This window comes from Desmodus rotundus, chromosome 3 (genome assembly GCF_022682495.2).
Source record: "Desmodus rotundus isolate HL8 chromosome 3, HLdesRot8A.1, whole genome shotgun sequence".
In the NCBI taxonomy this organism is placed as follows: Eukaryota; Metazoa; Chordata; class Mammalia; order Chiroptera; family Phyllostomidae; genus Desmodus; species Desmodus rotundus.
The window spans coordinates 137,436,975-137,456,275 of record NC_071389.1 but is presented as its reverse complement, the minus strand read 5'-3'; the positions used below and the strand labels follow the sequence as shown (position 1 = coordinate 137,456,275).

The following is a 19,301-nucleotide window of genomic DNA, read 5'->3' as shown; positions in this document are numbered from 1 at the left end:
AGTGTGGGGAATTGCAGAGGCCTGTCCGAGTAAACTATAGTTAGGTAGAGACGAGAGGATGCTCAGAGTTAGGAGAAAGTGAGGGGACGAGTATTCCAGAAGGAGGCCACACCATGCGCACAGGTTCAGAGCTTGCTGGATTTGAGGAACCGGAAGGGCAGCAGGGCAGGAGAGCCCTGAGTGACAGGGGCGGTGCGAGTGTTGCCGAGGAGAGAGCAGGCGGGGCTTAGATTTCTTGTCAATGCAGTTCGCAGCCAATGATGGACTTTAGGTAGAGGGGTGGTGACATGTGGTTTAAATGTTTAAACTTTTGCTCTGGTTGTTCCAGTGGCTTCGGATTACTGTCTGCTCCTCTTGCACATTGACACCTTTGCTCCTGTCCCTCTCTTCTTCCCTCACCTGGGGACACCTTCGCCTTTTTTCCACCTAGGAATTAGCATACCACAGTGGTGATACAAGGAATCCTGGAACCAGCCACCCTCTGCTCTGTGTGTGGTCTTGGGAACATTACTTTAACCTGTCTACGCCTCAGTTCTCTCCCTGGAGAAGGAAAAAGAAAGAAGGGTATTGTGAGGTTGGTTATCAGTGAGACGGTGTGTGCCCAACCTACAGTAATTTCCATAAAACTGTTTGCTATTATTTCATTACTGTTAATAAGATTTGCCTCAAATGTTGCTGTGTAACCTTCTCTCGCCTTTTCAGGTAAAATTAATTACTTCCTCTTCTGTGCTCCCACACTTCCATGGTTGCTTTTAACACTGTTACAGAGTAAGCTGAGCACGTACCTTTCTCCTTTTCTAGATTATGAATTCCCTAAGGGCAACCATGTGGCCTCAGGTATACGGGCTTACATTTCTCCCATACCTCTGATTAACTCTATGACCTTTAGTAAATTGTGCGACTTCTTGATTTTGGTTTCATCTATAAAATGAAGGTACTATTATCTATCTTAAGGGTTTTTTGGGGTAAGGATCATACCTGTACAGTAGTGAGTACTTAGTAAATGTATGTGTGTTTCTTCCCTTGTTCTTTACATTTCTAACAACGAGGGCAGAAATAACTAATCAGTGAATAGCTGGGTTATTCACTGATTGGAGGCTGAGTGAGATATTGAATTAATAAATAATAGGGATTTTATTAATGAGCAAAGCTGTAGAACACACACAAAAATAACTAAAAGGAAGAGATTCTATTGACAAATATGTTGTACTTCTGATATTGAGCAGATATGTCCTAATTTTTAAGTCCATCCAAATTATGTTTGTTCTGAAGTATATTTTTTTAATTAAATTTACCTGTAGCATTTTAGAAAGAGACGAACATGATGGCCTGAGCTAAAATTGAATTGAGTGCAGAACACAATTTGAATGCTATTAAAATAAAAAAGATTAAAAGCAATCAATTAGAAAAAGATTACTCACTTACTTAGGGTTTAGTTTTCTTATCTGTAAAATTTGATAGACCGATGAAATGATCTCTAAGACTCCTTTATAGGCACTCAAGTTTTATGGTTTTGTGATTCTCTGATTCTGAAGGCTTGTGCAATTACAACAGCTTAAGATACTAGATAAAGTCCGTCTGGTGGAAGAGAAAGAAAATTAGCGAGGAACTAAATGGTTTACAGTCTGCAGCCATTTAATAGGGAAGCAGACAGTCCTCCTCCCTCAGCAACTGGAGTTGCAGAACGGTGGCACTGAGTCATCAAAAAAGGTTAAATTTGGTTCAATACGCTCTCCTTAAAAGGCAAGGAAATGTGTAATGCATTTTTAGAAAGATTTTTATCAATAATATTTTAGCATTTTACTAGTTCTCGTTCAAATTAAAATGTCAAACTTCCATTATTTGGAAAATTCACTTATATAATCACCTATATCCTCTTTTTGAAATAAACAGCCTCTGTTTAGGTGCTGTAGAGCTCTTCCTGCCACAGAATAGCTCAGCACTCTCCGACCATGGTGTTACCTTTTTTGCTGTCCTAGATTTCCCCCATAAAATTATAACCATTTCAGTCATTTCCGCTTTTATTTATTCAACAAACATTTATTAATCACCTGCTAAGGACCAGACAGCAGTGGTCAAAGATAACATGACTTTGTCTTTAAGGAACTCGCCGCCCAGTGTGGAAGACAAGTGTGTAAATAAGTGATCGGAGTGCAATATCTGAAGTGCCAGAGTGGTACACAGACACGCACACAGAGTGTAGTACGTCAACCTACTTGGATGGAGATTAGTGGTGCAAAGAGCATAGCCTTTCCAGGGGGAAAAGTGTAAGTTGAATTTTAAAGAATGGGTAGGAATTTTTCCAATAAACTCAGAGATGGATGGGAATTTCAAGGAAATGATAGTATGGCCCTGATGGGTGTGGCTCAGTTTGTTGGGCATTGTCCCAAAAACCAAAAGGTCATCGGTTGGATTCCTGGTCGGGGCACATGCCTAAGTTGTGGGCTTGGCCCCGGCCAGGGTATGTGGGAGAGGCAACTGATTGATGTTTCTCTCCCTCTCGTCCTCCCTCCCTCCCCACTCTCTGAAAAAATAAATAAAATATTTTTTAAAAAGAAAAAGATAATAGTATATACGAAGACATTGAGATTAGAACTATTATGGGCAACTGGGAGAAAGTAAGAAGCTTCATACACTTGGCGAGTGCATTTAGGGGAAAGGTGTTAGACGAACCTAATGCGGCTGAATCAGGTAATATGTGCCTTTATGCCATGCTATTGGTTTTAGACTTTATTCTCTGTGTAGTGAGGAGTGACAGTCCTGTTTGTCTTTCAGAAAAACCAGCCTGGCAGGTAGACTAGATATAAGCCCAAGTTGGAGGTAAGGTGAGCATTGGAGATTATTGCACCAGTCCAGACAAGGGATGACGAGCCTGGACCAAGGCAGAATTAGTGAAGGAGGAAAGGAGGGTGTGAACACGAGACATTAAGGAAGTGGGGTCCACAGACTTAAAGATTCACGTGGTGCATGACGGTAGAGAAGAAGATGGAATGGCATCATCTGGCTTCCTGGTTTGGGTGACTGCACTAGAGGCAACATGAACTTGGGGGGGGCAGGCAGGAGCACGGTTTCTGGGAAAGCGTTAGCTTTCTGACTTAAGTCCTACCACCTTCTGTTTCCGCTACCTTTATCCTGGTGGAGAAGTGGATCAGTGTGGCTTGTTGCTGGAAATGCAAGAGCATTTGAGGTGATAAGCGTAAGGGTGAACATCCGCACAGTTTGGAAGAGCAGAGCAAAAAGATAGAAGGAGCCAGCTTCCAGGCACCAGCCTTGAGTGGCTGCCCCTGCCCTGCCTGCCTGCCTGCCTCTGGATTTCTTACTGTGCGAGGCAAACACCACTCACATACCTCTGGGCACAGTTATAGCCAATATGATCAAAAAGATGGCCCGTTGTAATTGATTATTGCAATGCCTTTACATTCATTTTTTCTTATGAAACCCTAGCAACAAATTTAATATATTTATATGTTGAATTTAATTATTCCATTGGCTTTTAATTTTTTTTTCCAGTTTTTATAGAACAAATTACACACAAAAAAAACACTACTTTGTCTTTACCTCTTACGATACAAATGGGAAAAATGTGCATATAAAGATGGGAACTGCCCTGGCTGGTGTGGCTGAGTGGATTGAGTGCCAGCCTGCAGACCAGGGGGTCACTAGTTCGATTCCCAGGTGGGGCACATGCCTAGAAAGCAGGCCGGGTCCCCAGTAGGGGGTGTGCTGGAGACAACCACACATTGATATTTCCCTCTCTTTCTCCCTCTTTTCCCTCTTTAAAAGTAAATAAATAAAATCTTTAAAAAAAAAGCTGTGAACTGATATTTTGAATAAATTCCATAAGGAAATTTTATTGACTTTTAAATGAATTAATAGATACTAGATTTGATATTTGGTAAGAATTTAATAGAGCTTTTTACTTTTGTTTTCTATTTACTCTGAAAAATATTTCTTATAATCTCATTAAAGAAGAGACTGGTTCTATAGTTATTTTTGAAAGGAACATATATAGTGGCTTTCTCTTTAGACATTGAGTCCAATGATACACCTAGAGTCTTAAAATAACAAAAATGTGTATCTAAAATCTTACTCAGATTGAGTCTTTTCCATATGCATTTGTGTCTGTTTCCTTATTTAGAGAGATTACATCAGAACTGAAGGCTCTCTTTGGTCTCAAACTCTGTACTTGAAAAAAAAACAGAATGCTGCAATTGTGGCTTCTGCAGTATGCTATGGAGTGTGCATGGAATCCATTCCAGGGTTCTTTGGAAGTCTAACATCCATACATTCCACAAATATTAATATAAACTGAAGGATCTGATTATTATTGAATGTTTTTATGCTTGCAAAATACAGCTTTTATCTTTGCGGCAATGAAGTCAAGAATTTGATGTTATTAATCACTTCTCATTGAGGATAACCTATGCAGCCATCAGACAAAGCTCCGAGGGCATCTGGGGGGAAGCTATGAGAACTGGAGGACAAGTAGGTCGCAGAGTGCAGCGCTGTCAGATGATGGAATGCAGGGCAGGGCCTAGCATCAGGAGACTTCAGTTCTATCCATAGCTCTCTTCGTGACTCCGTCTATGACCTTGGGCTACTTACTCACCAGCTCTTGCCTCAGTTTCGTCTGAGATGAAATGGGGCCGGGACTAGCCTCTAGCACGTATTAGAGTGGGTGGAGTTCTTCTTCTCACAGACTCTCACATCTGGGAGACATGTTCCAGTCGTTTACTCCAACCCAGAGTGAATCCCCTCTGCAATGGAGAGTGTTTTTTCCATTCTTTAACAACTCTGGTGACAATGGACATCACCTCCCCCCGAAGAAGCCCATTCCATTCCCAAACATTCTTAGTTTTCAATGATTCAGCTTGGGAAATAGCTGAGACAGGTACATTCATAGAGTCAGAAAGTCAATTAGAGGTTAACAGGGACAGGTGGAGGGGGCCATAGAAATGGGCGGTCCTGCTTAGTGGCTACAGGGTTTCCGTTGGGGCTGATTACAAAGCTTTGGAAATAGTAATGGTGATGGTTGCACAACATTGTGAATGTAATTAACACCACTAAATTGTATATCTAAAATGGCTAACATGGCAGATTCAATATTATATATATTTTAGCGCAATGGTTAGCACTCTGGTCTCAATGTGAAGGTAGATCATATTATCCAACTTCTACAGACCAGAAAACAGTCTTTAAGGTCACATGACCAGGGAGGAGGAGGGTGAGGATCTGAACACACGTCCTGGACCTTCAAACCACAGGGGTCCTGAGTCCACCCTGCTGCCACTGTTGGGAATAGACTTGTTCTCACCATTGGTGATACTCTTCTCACTGTGACTGGAGCTGCCTGTGCAGGGAGGGGAAGGACGTTTTTGCCACCAGTGTTCAGTCTAGAGACTAAAACTTGGTTAATGAGGCATGGCATGGCATTAACTTTTTTTGGCAGCCACAACACGCAGTTGATTCACACGGAGCTTATAATGAATAAACTTACTCCCTCCACATCTGTTTTACACTTGCTACTCTTAAAGCAGGTTCCCCTCCATTCCTAAATTTGTCTGAATGGTGTTCTAGATTTAAATGCAGAAGTTTATCATTTATCTATATAGTAAGTGCATATGGTTGCTTTTTTACGGATTGTTCCATGCTCTTATGATTATTTTGAATCTTGATTAAGGTATGTATCATCTTTGTTATTTCTTCCATCATAAAATGTTATCCTAATTGTAAATTGAAAGGACTTCAATCCCCTTATCCAAGTTATTGATAAAAATGCTGTAAAGGACTGGGTCGTGTAGGTAGAGACCTGACTCTTTCACTGCCGACTTTTCTCTGGCCTTCCCCTATAACCAACACCTTCATGTAAAAAAGGGTTTAAGCACTTTATATTTTGAACTGAATCTCATTGAGTCTGCACTACGCTCCTACAAAGCATTATTGTTATAATGTTCATTTTATACATGAGGGAACAAGGCACAGAGAGGTTAAGCTGGAAAGTGGCAGAGACAGGACTCAAACCTATGTGCTCCGCCTCCAGAGTCCACATTCACAAACGCTGTGTTGTATTCCCACTGACATCGGTCCAGATTCCAGCGGATACTGGGAGAGGATAACAGGAGAGACTCCATTAAATCTAATCAGTGGGATTGCTACTAGATGTACCGTCGGTGGTGAAATAATCTGAAACGCCAGGCCGGGGCATGTGTCCCCTTGCATGCGCTGTATTTTCTCCCCAGAAACTTGGACTCCAAACTCCTGTTCTTTTATGTCTGCTCCAAGATAATTCCTTTTGATGTTCCCAGGCACACTTAAGTACTCCTCTTATATTACCTCTGCACTCTGTACAAATGTTCACTGCCTTTTAAAAAAATATTTTATTTATTTATTTTTAGAGAAGGGGGAGAGAGGGAGAAAGAGAGGTAGAGAAACATCATTGTGTGGTTGCCTCATGCGCCCCCTACTGGGGACCCAGCCTGCAACCCAGGCATGTGCCCTGACTAGAATTGAACCAGTGACCTATCGGTTCGCAGGCCAGCCAGCATTCAGTCCACTGAGCCACACCAGCCAGGGTTCACTGCCTTTTAAAGCTTATTTCAGCAAACAACAAACTTTTCCAGAGCACCTAGAACCTGTGCCTGGGATTGTGCTGGGTGACGGGAGCACAGACAGGGGCAGACGCTCTTTGCGTCCTCACGCCGACAGCTGGCGGGCCGAGCCAGCGCCAGGCAGCCCTGGTGCCGGCCACACCGCAGGTGTTCTGCAGATATAGTTGAAAGGCTGAATGGAAGAGAGTTGTGTACCAAGAAAGTCTTTCTAAACTCTCAAATGTGAATCTGTAAACTGTTTTTTGTGCTTTGGATTAACAGAGGACTAATTTTGAGCATCATGGCTGTTTACTCAGTGAAATTGTACCATCCACAGCCTATACCTGCGCTTTTCACTCAGCTGAGGTTAAATTGTGCTGTGTAAAAAACTGAAAGTGTCATCTCAGTAGCTCCTAAGAGTGAGAGTGTATTTCCTGATTACAGTACATGTCTGTCTGGGGTCAGAGACGCCTGGTCTCATGCCATTATCACTGCAGGACCCAGTGAAAGGAGTGGCTCCTGCCGGGTACATTAACACCAGTCTTTGGACAGAGGAAAAGAAAACAAATTTCCCTAAGAATACCCATGCCTATAGTGTTTAGTGACTTTCAAATTCTTTATCATGTTTAGGCCAAGTATCTGATGGCTATTTGCATGTGTTTTCTTGAATTTGGAATATCACATACTACCAGGGTAAAAGTTAAGTTACTGGCACATCCAAGAGAAACTTCCAGATTGATTGATAGGATCTTTTTAATGGCTCAAGCTTTACAAGTTCTATTATTGTACTATAATTCATCACTTTAATTGCTAAGCATATTTTTCTTTAAAACATTTGTTCTCCAAACATATACTTATAAGCAATTCATCAGTTAAGGAAAAAGCTTTGCTGTTAATGTAGCTAATTTTGTTGTGCAGAAGTATTTCTTTTTTTTTTCTTCTATTTGTCGGAAGGAGACTGGCAGCATTACTATTTAGTTATACTGCTAATTAACCTTCAACTATTTGTACAGCACATGAGAAACAACCCTGCTCACATGTAGTGCAGAAGTATTTCAATTTCTGTTCAGTGTATTTTTACCAAGAGAAATAACTGCTTAATGGACTAAAAGAAAACTGTAAGCTGTTACTCATGTAGTCTTTACAGTATAATTTAGAGGGTAGGATGAATGATTCATTGCTAGCCTGGACAGAAATGCTAGCTTATTTCTTTTTTCCTACATGCAGCAGCAAAGTGTATGCGATCTGTTAATTATTCTATTTACCCTGACCTGTGTGGCTCAGCTGGTTGGGCATTGTCCCGCAAAGTGAAAGGTCGCTGGTTTGATTCTCGATCAGGGCACATGCCTGGGTTGCAGGTTTGGTCCCTGGTTGGGGTGCATATGAGAGGCAACCGATATATGTTTCTCTCTCACATCGATGTTTCTCTCCCTCTCTTTCTCCCTCCCTTCCCCTCTCTCTAAATAAATAACTGTTTGGTACATAATACATTTGAGTGAAATGGGTTTTTAACAATTGAGAAACTTCTAGAATGACAATATTACAATAGGAGGTGTCCCTGTTTTCTTCAAGCTTTCATAATAATCAAAAAGATATGCAACTGACTCTCTTTGCCTCCACCGAGAATACATTGTTCAGACCCTTTCTTCAGCGTTGCCAAAAGAGTGGAGCCGTACTGACAGAACAGGTATAGAAAATACTAAGCTGTGTTGTCTGGCTGACTTTTCCTTGAGGACCTAATTACAGAGAATTGGACTTGACCTAATCAGACATGAATGGTGATTTCCTGAGAGTAAGTTGTGGAATGAATTACTGTGGAATGAGTTACAGGATCTTTTCAGAGGTTTGGAAGAAGTAGAAAGTCTGTTCGCCTGCCTGGGCTCAGTTGGTTTGGGCTTACCTGGGTGCTGGCGGCATTTCCTAGCGTGCTAGGTCTGAAAGAGCAGCCTGCATGGGAGTAGCAGTGTTGGCAGCAGTGTTGGAGGGGACGGCGCCTCGGCAGGGGGTGGAGCTGGTGAGCTGAAGGAACGGAACCGTGAGAGACTGTTGTTTTGTGCACGTGGGTTGGTTGGCCAGGCTAGAGATAGGTTTTAAAATAACTAAGCAGGAAAAAAAGAAAATAAATTTTGTAATGACAAAAAGGAATAGTAAACATGATCACTTTCTCTTGAAAATTATCTGAAAATAGTTGGCACAATCTATAAAAACACAAGCAAATACACATGACTGTTTATGCAACTACATCTCTGATATTTACCATTCCAAACAAATATATGTAGACTTTGGAAGAATGCACATCAAGTCTGAGATCCTACTCTCCCACCCCCAACCTTTGCTTAACTGAAACTCGGTGGCACTGGATTTTCATTCCTGTCTTATTCCGCTAACATTTACTGAGCTCTCACTTCGAGCTTAGCACAGTGTGATGCTCTTTTTGGTGTGGGAACTACTGGAAAAACTGCAGGCTTTGTGGAGCTGGGCAGACCTGCTGAGACCTCCGTTCCTAGTGGGGGCATTTGCTTTTGAGCCGTGGGTTCGTGAGCGAACCCTTGTGGCTCTGCTCCTACTTCTATTTTACTAGCTAAGGAATCTCTGCCATCTTGATGTTATGTCAAAAATCGTGGGGAAAATGTTTCTCGACCTCGTTTTAAATGCTACTTTTCATCTGCACACAATATGCCCAGTATTGTTCAGATGGTAAGAAGATAGATACATTGACATTTGGGGGAAATCCTTATCCGCTTCATTTCCTTAAGAACCAAATCCTGAAGCTCTTGCCAGCCTTGCAGACGCCCAATGGAATCCCTGCTTATATGCATATTTTGGGAGCATCAATATGTTTGTCATTTTCTCCCTGGAAACGGTTTCTCACACCCACGTTGCAAGTGTGTGATCCGTGATTCTATCTCCTGCTAGTTTCTGTATCCCCTTTGCCTCCAGGGAGGGCTGAGAACAGGATTTAGCTTGGGGAAATGATGCAGAATGCGGTTGTTAAAGTGATGTTTCCAAGGAGTCTTTTTCTATGTGCGCAGTTCCTGTCCTGGGTACAACCCATGACTCCATTCACCTGAGCCGGTGCGGCAGGTTTCAACACCAGGATTGCAGAATCGTGGTATCGAATGGGCCCAGAAGACACTGGTTCTGTTTTAAGCCTTTGGATACCATCTTATGTCATTTTAAAGGGAGCCTCTACCTCATTTTTGAAGATTTTTAGAAAAAGGCACATAATAATTTGCTCAGTGATTAATCAGTCAGTGTTTGCAGCCTTTTATTTAAGGGGAACTTCCCTTTCCACTTTGGTATTTTGCTTCACAAAGTAAATAAGGGTCCTGTTGTTTTGTCTAAATCAGTGAGAGGGTAGTGGGATATCCTGATTTAAGTAGTACTGTTGTTTCTAGTCCTTTCCAGCCCCTGGCTTTTTTGGGGTCCCTTTGGTGTCATTGTATTCTCAGACATGCTAGATCACAAGCACCTTTTGATGTATAAGACTTAATGCCTCCCCATAAGGAATGGAAAAACAAGGATATCTGAAGTATTCACGTCTAAGTCAACATTTCCACTCGCTGAGGTGGTTTCTCCAGGAGTAAGCGTTACTCCATTGATGGAAAGTGGGTTCTGAGGGACTTCTGTTGGGAACGTAATGGCGCACCCGTAAACATCCCCCTTTCTGACTGAAATCTCATTTAATAATACAGTGTTCTTTTTTAAGAGAAAAATATAAATACATGGAAGAGTGAAGGTTGTTAGACAGTAGAATGGTTTGGGTAGAAATTGTAAAACTTTTTTCATAAAACAGTAAGTGAAAGGATCAGCAATCAAAGGTATTTTAAATGACCTGAAGATCTGATCAAACACACACTGCGTCTGAGTTTCTCTGAGCGGGAATTCTGCTTCATTTTCCTAAATATTTTATTTATTTATTTTTATTTTCTAAGTATATTTTATAGATTATGTTATCAGAGTTGTCCCAATTTTTCCCCTTGTGCCCCCTTCCCCCAGCACCCCTTTTCCCTTCGGCAATGTCCCTCCTTAGTTCATGTCCATGGGTCGTACATATAAGTCCCTTGGCTTCTTCATTTCCTATACTATTGTTAACCTCCCCCTGTCTATTTTGTTCCTACCAATTATGCTTTTTAATCCCCGCACATTTTCCCTATTCTCCCTTCCCCCTCCCAGCTGATAACCCTCCATGTGATCTCCATACTTATGATTCTGTTCCTGTTCTGGTTTGCTTAGTTTTGTTTTTTGATTCAGTTGTTGATAGTTGTGAATTTGTTGCCTTTTTAATGTTCATATTTTGGTCTTCTTCAATAAGTCCCTTTAACATTTTATGTAATAATGGCTTGGTGATGGTGAACTCCTTTAGCTTTACCTTGTCTGGGAAGCACTTTATCTGTCCTTCCATTGTAAATGATAACTTTAATGGATAGGGTAATCCAGGTTGTAGGTCCTTGCTTTTCATCACTTTGAATACCTGTTGCCAGTCCCTTCTTGCCTGCAAAGTTTCTTTTGAGAAGTCCTCTGATAGTCTTATGGGAACTCCTTTGTAGGTAACTATCTGCCTTTCACTTGCTGCTTTTAAGATTCTCTCTTTATCTTTAACCTTTGGCATTTTAATTATGATGTGCCTTGGTGTGGTCCTCTTTGAGTCCAACTTGTTTGGGACTATGTGCTTCCTAAACTTGTATGCCTATTTCCTTCACCAAATTAGGGAAGTTTTCTTTCATTATTTTTTCAAATAAGTTTTCGATTTCTTGCCCTTCCTTTTCTCCTTGTAGCATCCCTATGATTCAGATGTTGGCACGTTTGGAGATGTCCCAGAGTCTTATACTATCCTCATTTTTTTGGAATTCTTGTTTCCTCTTTTTGTTCTGATTCAATGTTTATTTCTTCCTTATGTTCCAAAGTGTTGATGTGAATCCCAGCTTCCTTCCCTTCACTGTTGGTTCCCTGTAGATTTTTCTTTATTTCACTTAGTGTAACCTTCATTTCTTCCTTTATCTTGTTGCCATACTCGATGAGGTCTTTGAGCATCCTGATCACCAGTGATTTGAACTCTGCATCTGATAAATTGGTTATCTCTGTTTTGTTAAGCTCTTTTTCTGGAGTTTTGTTCTATTCTTTCATTTGGGTCATATTTCTTTGTCTCCTCAATTTAGCAGCCTCCCTGTGTTTGTTTCTGTGTATAAGGTAGAACTGCTTTGACTCCCTGTAAAAGGCACTTGTAAACTGTGTGGGACAGATCCTTAAGGTAATCACCAGGGGGGGGCAACCCACTTCACCACTTTGTGGCTCTGTGTGGGGTGAGGGCTTGGAAACGGGACTGTGCTACCACCTGGCCTCTGGGGGTTTGCCTGGCACTCGCCCCATTTCCAGTCACTTCACCCACTCCCTGTATATGACTGGCACCCTTCCAGCTGTTGCCCTGGTGTTAAATCCCAGAGTAGGCGGATTTGTGTGTGTTTTAAGACTGTGCGGGCCCTTTAAGCTGAGTTTCCTGAAAATCTGGCAGTTTCTTCTGCTGCCCCAACCTCCACTGGTTTTTAAGCTAGAAGTTACGGGGATTTATCTTTGTGGTGCTGGAACCCTGGGCTCTGTGGGCTGTGATCACTTGCTCCCAAGGTTTCCCTCCCAATTTCTATCCACCACACGTTAATGTGGGACCATCCATGCCTATCTTCTGCTACTGCTGTTGCCTCTCTGCACCACACCACATCTCACCTGTCTGCCCTGTCTCTGCATCTCCTCCCCTTCTACCTGTCTGGATGGATGTGGTTTCTTTAAATCCTTGATGGTCAGACTTCCATGCAGTTCAATTTTCTGACAGTTCTCAGTGTTATTTGTTTTGAGATTTAGTTGTAATTCTTTTTGTGCTTGTGTGAAGAGGCAGTGTGTCTACCCACACCTCCATCTTGACCAAAAGTCTATTTAGTTATTTTTAGAGAGAGGGAAAGAGAGACCAAAATAGAGGGAGAGAAACATTGATGTGTGAGAGAAACATCAATTGGTTGCTTCTCTTATAGGCCCCAACCAGGGACTGAGCCCACAACCCAGACAACCCAGGCACGCACCCTGACTGGAACCAAACCAGCGACCTTTTGCTTTGCAGGATGACACCCAGCCACTGAACCATACCATTCAGGGCTCTACCTCAGTTTTTAAGTTTAGAATTTTTAAAAAGGATTTGAATAATAGTTAATGGAGAAGAGTTTCATGTTGTAGCATAAGATTATGATTAAAATTAATGTGGAGAATTACTAGTGACATATTGGATCAGGAAAGATCTGAGTAAAGAAGAAACACTTTGGAAACACTTGATGAGGAATAAAATTGAAAAGGAAATAGCAAAGATGTATTGCTGAGACAAAAAGGAAATCCTGGAGAAAATAAGCAGGTAATTCTTCTGTTATCCTGTCCTCAAAATCTCTGATTCGATCCTCTGCTTCATCTAGCCTGCTGTTGATTCTTTCTGATGCATTCTTCATTTTAGATATCGTACTCTTCATTTCTGACTGCTTCTTTGTTACGGTTTCTATATGCTTTTTAATGCTTATTATCTCTTTGTTTAAGCTCTCGCTGAGATTGTCCATTCTTTCCCTAAGGTTCTGGAGCATCCTTATAACCACTGTTGTAAACTCTGAATCTGATATCTTGGTTGCTTCCATTTCATTTAATTCTTTTTCTGGGGATTTCTTTTGTTCTTTCATTTGGGGCATATTTCTTTGTCTCCCCATTCTGTCTGTGTTTTTGTGTTTGTCTTTGTGTGTTAGATAGGTCACCTGAACTTGTTATGGCGGCTTTATGAGGTAGGGGCTCCATGGTGCCATCTTCCAGATCACCTGAGCTAGGTGCTCCAGGACCGTCTCTTGTGTGGGTTGTGTGGGCCCCTTTGTGGGTGGAGTAATCCCCCAGGCTGGCTGACTATCAGGGTAGACCTTGATCACAGTGTATGAGTAGCTGTGCCGGGGCTGCCCCCACCCCTACCAAGACAGATGTTCCCAGCAGGCATTGGGGCCTGCTGTAATCCCCCTTTGGGTGTGCCACTGGTCTGAAGCCCACCACTGGTTGTGTTGGTTCTGGGTCCGCATGGGCAGGGTTTGATGCAGGTTGATGTCAGACGTTGTGTGTAACTGGCCCTGGGCTACCTGGCTGGGGCTACCACCTGCTCACTGTTTGTGGCTGCATCTACTGTGCCTGGGTGTGTGTGGGATGGGCCAAGTTGTGTATAATAGTTGGCTTCCTCCAGCTCTGAGCCGGGGTCCAGGTTCCCTGAGGTTTACCTCCATCTGTCAGCTACTGTGCCACCCCTTGAGGTTGCCTGCTCTTCCTCCAGACCCTTCCAAAGAAAACCTGTAGAGTGTGCCTAGACTAACTACACCCCTCCTCCCCCCAGACCTTTCCACAAGGCACTAGCTTGGTATGGTGTGGCAACCAGAGTGAGGAGGATTGGGCTAGTGGGTCTCCTGCTTGAGGGCAGCTTGGTCAGGCACTCAGCTGGGGGAAAGTGGCCTCTATGTCTGAGCCATACCACTCAATCTCTGCCAGAGTCTCCAACCCTAGCTCCCCCAGGAGGAGTGCACCATAGGTTCAGGCTGGGCGCAGCCAGCGGGCCCCACTGCAGAAGCAGGCTCAGCAGGGCGGAGCCACCAGGACTCAGGAGGGCGGATCAGAACAGTTTTCCGATGCGGGTGGTGTCAGCTCAGCCTGCAGGAGGGGAGCAAGACTGGCCCCCATTCCAAAGCCACACAGCTCAGTGACACCCTGAGTGTCCACCTAGAGCTTCTCCAGAAAAAGAGCACACCAAAGGTCCCTGCTGGGTGCAGCCAACAGACCTCTCTGCAGGACTCAAGCTTGGCAGGGTGATGTCACCAGTAGTTGGTGGCCTGGCTTAGTGCATTCCCCAGGCTAAGGGCAGCATGAGATAGTGACTCAGCACAGGGGCCTCAGTGGCTGACCCTCCATATTTCTCCTTGGGGCCACCCCATCCAGGTCTTCTCTTTTTGACTCTTGTATGACCTGAGTCATCTTCCCTCTACCAGATCACCAGATGAGTGTCCAAGAGCAAGATCCTGTGCATTGGCCCTTTAAGAGAGCACCTGGGTTTCTAGCAGACTCCCTCCTCTTCCAGGTGGACAGAGGCCTGGCTGATTTTCACAGCCAGATGCTACACAGGCTCCTCTTCCTGGCTCTGGGTTGGGTATCCCGCCATGGGGCTGAGATACTACACAGTCCTCATGGGGGCCTTTTTGCAGCCAAGGTATCCCTCTGGCTTCTCAGCCACTGCTCATGTGTGCAGAGGCCAGCCCTCTTCACGTCTCTGCTCTTTCTACCAGCCTCAGTATGGCTTCTTGTATAAATCCTTGATTATAATACTCCTCTTCATCTGTCCTTCAGTTGGTTATTCAGGTTGATGGCTCTATAGTTTAGCTGTAAATCCAGTTTGGTGCTAGGAGCAGGTGAGTGTAGCTTCTACCTACTCCATAGCCATCTTCACTTTCAATGATGGTTATTCCCTTTGAGCCAGAAAGTAAGTTGAGCTCCAGGTTGTGAAGAGTCTTCAATACCAAGTCAAGGTGATTGACCACTTCCTTTTCTATTTTCCACTGTCTTACAGACCAGATGACGTGCTCCTGCATCGCACACATGATGAGATTGTCCTCCTGCACTGCTTCCTCTGGCCCCTGGTGACATTTGTGGTGGGTGTTCTCATTGTCGTTCTGACCATCTGTGCCAAGAGCCTGGCCGTCAAGGCAGAGGCCATGAAGAAGCGCAAGTTCTCGTAGAGGGGAGTAAACATGTGGGAAGCAAAGCACAGAAGCTGCACCCGTGGGCACACATCTACCTGCAGAGCCTGTTTCCGGCGCAGGAGATGGAAGGGGCTGTGAGAGGCTCCGAGAGGCTCCTCCCTCCATGGCAGCAGCAACAGGCACAAGTGGGAGACTTGGAACCTTGTAGGTTGTATTCTATGTGTCATAGGGATGGCTAAAGGGTCAAGCTCTTGGCTATGTGGAGTAAGTTTCAGAAAATCCGATCCAGTGTTAGTTTTCTTTGGAAAGTAGCAGTATATAATTGTACAGTGTAGTATACAAATCATTATGATTTATGGTATTTAAAAATATTAAAAGAGAGTGGTCTGTGTTCTTTTCTATTTCCTTTTTTATCCTTAAAACACCAGGGTTCAAATTAAAGATCTTTTGGGTTTCATTGATTCTGCCAGACTACACTCTGACTTGGAGACGAGGCTTCGTGCACAAGTCTTGGCCTCACTATGTACCCCCGTTTCCATTACTAGAGTATGTTGGACTCCTGCTTGAGAAAGGAACACGGCGCTAATCGGTCTCCAGTCACTTCTGTGACTCCTCAACCAGGGACGCTCAAAGATTGGGAAACACACCCTCCAACACTGGCCTCTGCCTCCCCGTTATTTTTCACCAGATTATTTAAGAGAACTGATTCCGAACCAGGCCCTAGCTGTAAGAACACTGCCCTTCTTTCTTCACCTCTTCATGTTTATTTTGGGTGGATTCTGGCCTTGTGCAATAGAATGTACAGGTTGTGAAGGTCACCTTTTAGCTCAGTCAAATGCTGTTTTCATCTTTTTTTTTTTTTAAGTCAGAAAACGTACTCAAGATCTGTTCAAACATTTCGTTTTGATTTTCTTTGTCCTTGCCTTGATGTTCCCAGTATTAAAGCAAGAATATTGCTGACACTGTTCAGTTTGCCTGGACACACCTGGAGATGTCACCCAGCTCACATTATGGCTGAGCTTTCTATGCCTGGATCAAAAGTTCACTGAAGAGACCAGACCTCTCTGAGTCTGTTCATAAACTCAAATTCCAACTATCAGTTACAGGTCTCAGTGAATATCAAACCTACCCTATTTATCTACCAGGTAAAATCAAATCTTAGTTTGGATGAAATGTGTATATTTAATGGAGGAACGCTAAGAGTATTCTTCTAATACTCCGCAGACATGCTTCTAGTAGAATAAAGGCAAATTAGAATTCAGGGACAAGCTCCCCTCAGTTATTTGCTCAGGATCCTAAGAAACACATATTAGCGGAATGATAATTTCTTTTTAATCCACATACTATTGTTTTCTTAATTTTATTATTATTTTTTAAATCCTTATCTAAGGATACATTTATTGATTTTTAGAAACAGGAAGGGAGAGGAGTGGAGAGAGAGAAAAAAAACATGGATGTGAGAGAGAAACATCAATCAGTTGCCTCCTGGACACACCCCAACCGGGAATCGAACTTACAACCCAGGTATATGCCATGACCGGTAATGGAACTTGTAAAATTTTGGTGGATGGGACAATGCTCCAACCAACTGAGCCACCTGGCCAGGGCTGTTTTGTCAATTTTAAAATGCAAGTAACAGAGAGCTATAGTCTTTGGTGGAAGGGTGCTGGATGAGTATGGTAATTTTTTTCTAGTTCAAGTGTTACAAGGTGCACTGTGACACAGCCCTTGAGCACATTATTTAAGACATCCTTTGAGGCAGCTCCAATGCCTTGACTTCAGTCCCAGTTTTCTGTGGCAGCATCCCTGTTGTCTTAGCAACACAGCGAACCATTCTGAAGCCCAGCCACACGAAAATGGGAATTAGAAAAGCATCATCTTTGTATCACCTTGTGGGACCTGAAGTCTACTTTATTCGTTTATCTTAATCCAATAACCTATGCTTAACTGATTACAGAAACTAGATAAAAATAGTACTTGGACATATACTGTTGGAAAAAGGTAAAATAACTATATATAGATCTGAGCTTTCATTTATATTAACAAAATGCCTATATTTAGGCCCAAAGAATATACATGACTGTTTTCTGTAGGTTGGGTTTTGGAAAAGAGGAGAAGCCCACTAAATTCATGAGGTCACATGTAGTTAAATTATAGCCACTTAAATTTGAGACTATTCATACTTGTCTAATTAAAGATAAAACCTAAAGGAATAAGGAGAGGGCATTTTAAAGATCATAAAAGGGAAAGAAGCTTAACTTCTTAATATTTTAATTCTCTTTTTTTGTATGTGAGAAGATATTTTAATTCTCTTTTTTTGGATAAGTGAGAAAAAGACCTAAGACCCCAGAATATGATCACTCACATAGGACAGTTCCTCTTGCCCTCACATAACTACCCAGAAGTAGCTGAGAAGTGTAGGGCAGCTGTGTTTCATAGGTACCCCGGGGTCTCCCTGGACTCATCTTCCTGTCGTTCTCTCACTCCCAAGGGTCATGGTCAAAGCTGGCTCAAAGGAGCACATCCACAGTGCCACCTATAAAGAGAGGAAATTGGGAGCAATCTACTTCCTTTTAAGGAAGTTTTAGCCATCACTTCGGCTCAGTCCGTAACCACTTACTACTAAGCTATACCTAGCTTCAAGGGAAGCTGAGTCATGTCCAGCTGGAAGGACATACATCCTCCTAAAACTCCAGGGTAAAGTTTCTATTACTAAAAGGAAAAAGGCGAGAATGAAGACTCAACTAAAAGAAAGGAATGATGGATAGCCATCGATGGCCCCTGCCACGAGGAAACTGAGCGGGGTGACTTGCCGTCTGCTGTCTGGGAGAAGCTCTCTTGCCTGTTGTCCTCTGTGGCCCATGGTTCAGCTTTTCAGAAATGCTTGCTCATCAGACTCACAGCCGCACCTGAATCTTGGAGGAAGGGGGGAGGGCTGCTTCCCAGCTTTCACAGGCCCCTGCTGCTGGTACAGATGTGTAGACCTAGATTTCCTTAGGAATTGAGCAAACATAGGCTTCTATAGGGCAGAATTATAATTCATTGGGTTGTGATGAAGATGCCAGCTCCATTTTGATGTTTGACTTCACAGAGTTTTCAAGCCTCGTCATTCCCCTTTCCTTTCCCCTAATCTCACCTGGGCAAGCTTGTTAGAAAGCCTGGGTGCGTCCTTCTTTGGCCTGGGTGGGAAGTTCAAAGCGCACAAGCTCTGGCCTGTGTGTGGGAACCCTCCCCCCGGCCTCACACCCTGAGAACCATAAAAGCCAAGCCGGTCAAGTCATTTTGGAATCTGCCTGGGGACTTGCCCTGCTCTCCCCAGAAAGTCTCATTATGTGAATAATAAACCGTTTCATAACTTCTTGGTGTGTGTGTGGTTATTGGTCTAAACATCCAAGCCAAATTGTGGGGTAGGGGTATCCATCTGAAGGGTGCCCACACATTAGTGATAAAATTTCATCAAAATCATGGTAGGTTTCTGCTTTATTAGCTTTCAGTTAGTTCATGAGGAAATAAGCACAGCCAAAGGGTGATGCACACAGTCCTTCAGCCAACAGCATCTTATTAGTCTGTGCTTGGCTCATGCCTCCGCCCCTCAGTTTAATGGTGCCCACCTTGAGCCTTCTGGAACTATAAGTTTAAGTAGGGAAGCAACACACTTTATCTTATCTTTTCTGCTGAGCTGACTCCCACTGTCTCACCAGTAATGCTTAGGGAGACGAGAAAGACTGAATGATCATCTCCCGCTGTTTGGAGGACAGAAGCCCCAGAGCCGCAGAACACGGGCACGACCAAGCTGTAAACTATTGGTCGTTCTTGTCTCACCGCAACTGTTTTTCACAATCCTTTACCCAAAACCAGCCAAGAGCAGCCAATGCCGTCATCACTCTGTTTTCTCCCATCCACCTTCCCCATCGCTACAGGTCTACCCTCTGGGTTGTGGTTGGTGACAGGTTTACCTCATGGTTAG

General features: G+C 43.2%; 1 protein-coding gene and 1 non-coding gene across 2 annotated transcripts in view; one reads left to right on the top strand and one right to left on the bottom strand.

The window, feature by feature from the left end:
* The window catches only part of KCNMB4 (potassium calcium-activated channel subfamily M regulatory beta subunit 4), a 51,184-nt gene extending 35,418 nt beyond the window's left edge, over positions 1 to 15,766 (top strand). The window contains exon 3 of the mRNA XM_024576445.2: positions 15,202 to 15,766. Within this exon, the coding sequence (XP_024432213.1) occupies positions 15,202 to 15,370 (169 nt within the window). The 3' untranslated portion in view covers positions 15,371 to 15,766. The remainder of the gene's footprint in view (positions 1 to 15,201) is intronic.
* On the bottom strand, positions 7,530 to 7,657 carry LOC112319199 (small nucleolar RNA SNORA19). The gene has a single exon (XR_002976301.2). It is a non-coding gene; the product is annotated as a small nucleolar RNA SNORA19 (small nucleolar RNA).
* Positions 15,767 to 19,301: the final 3,535 nt, after the last annotated feature.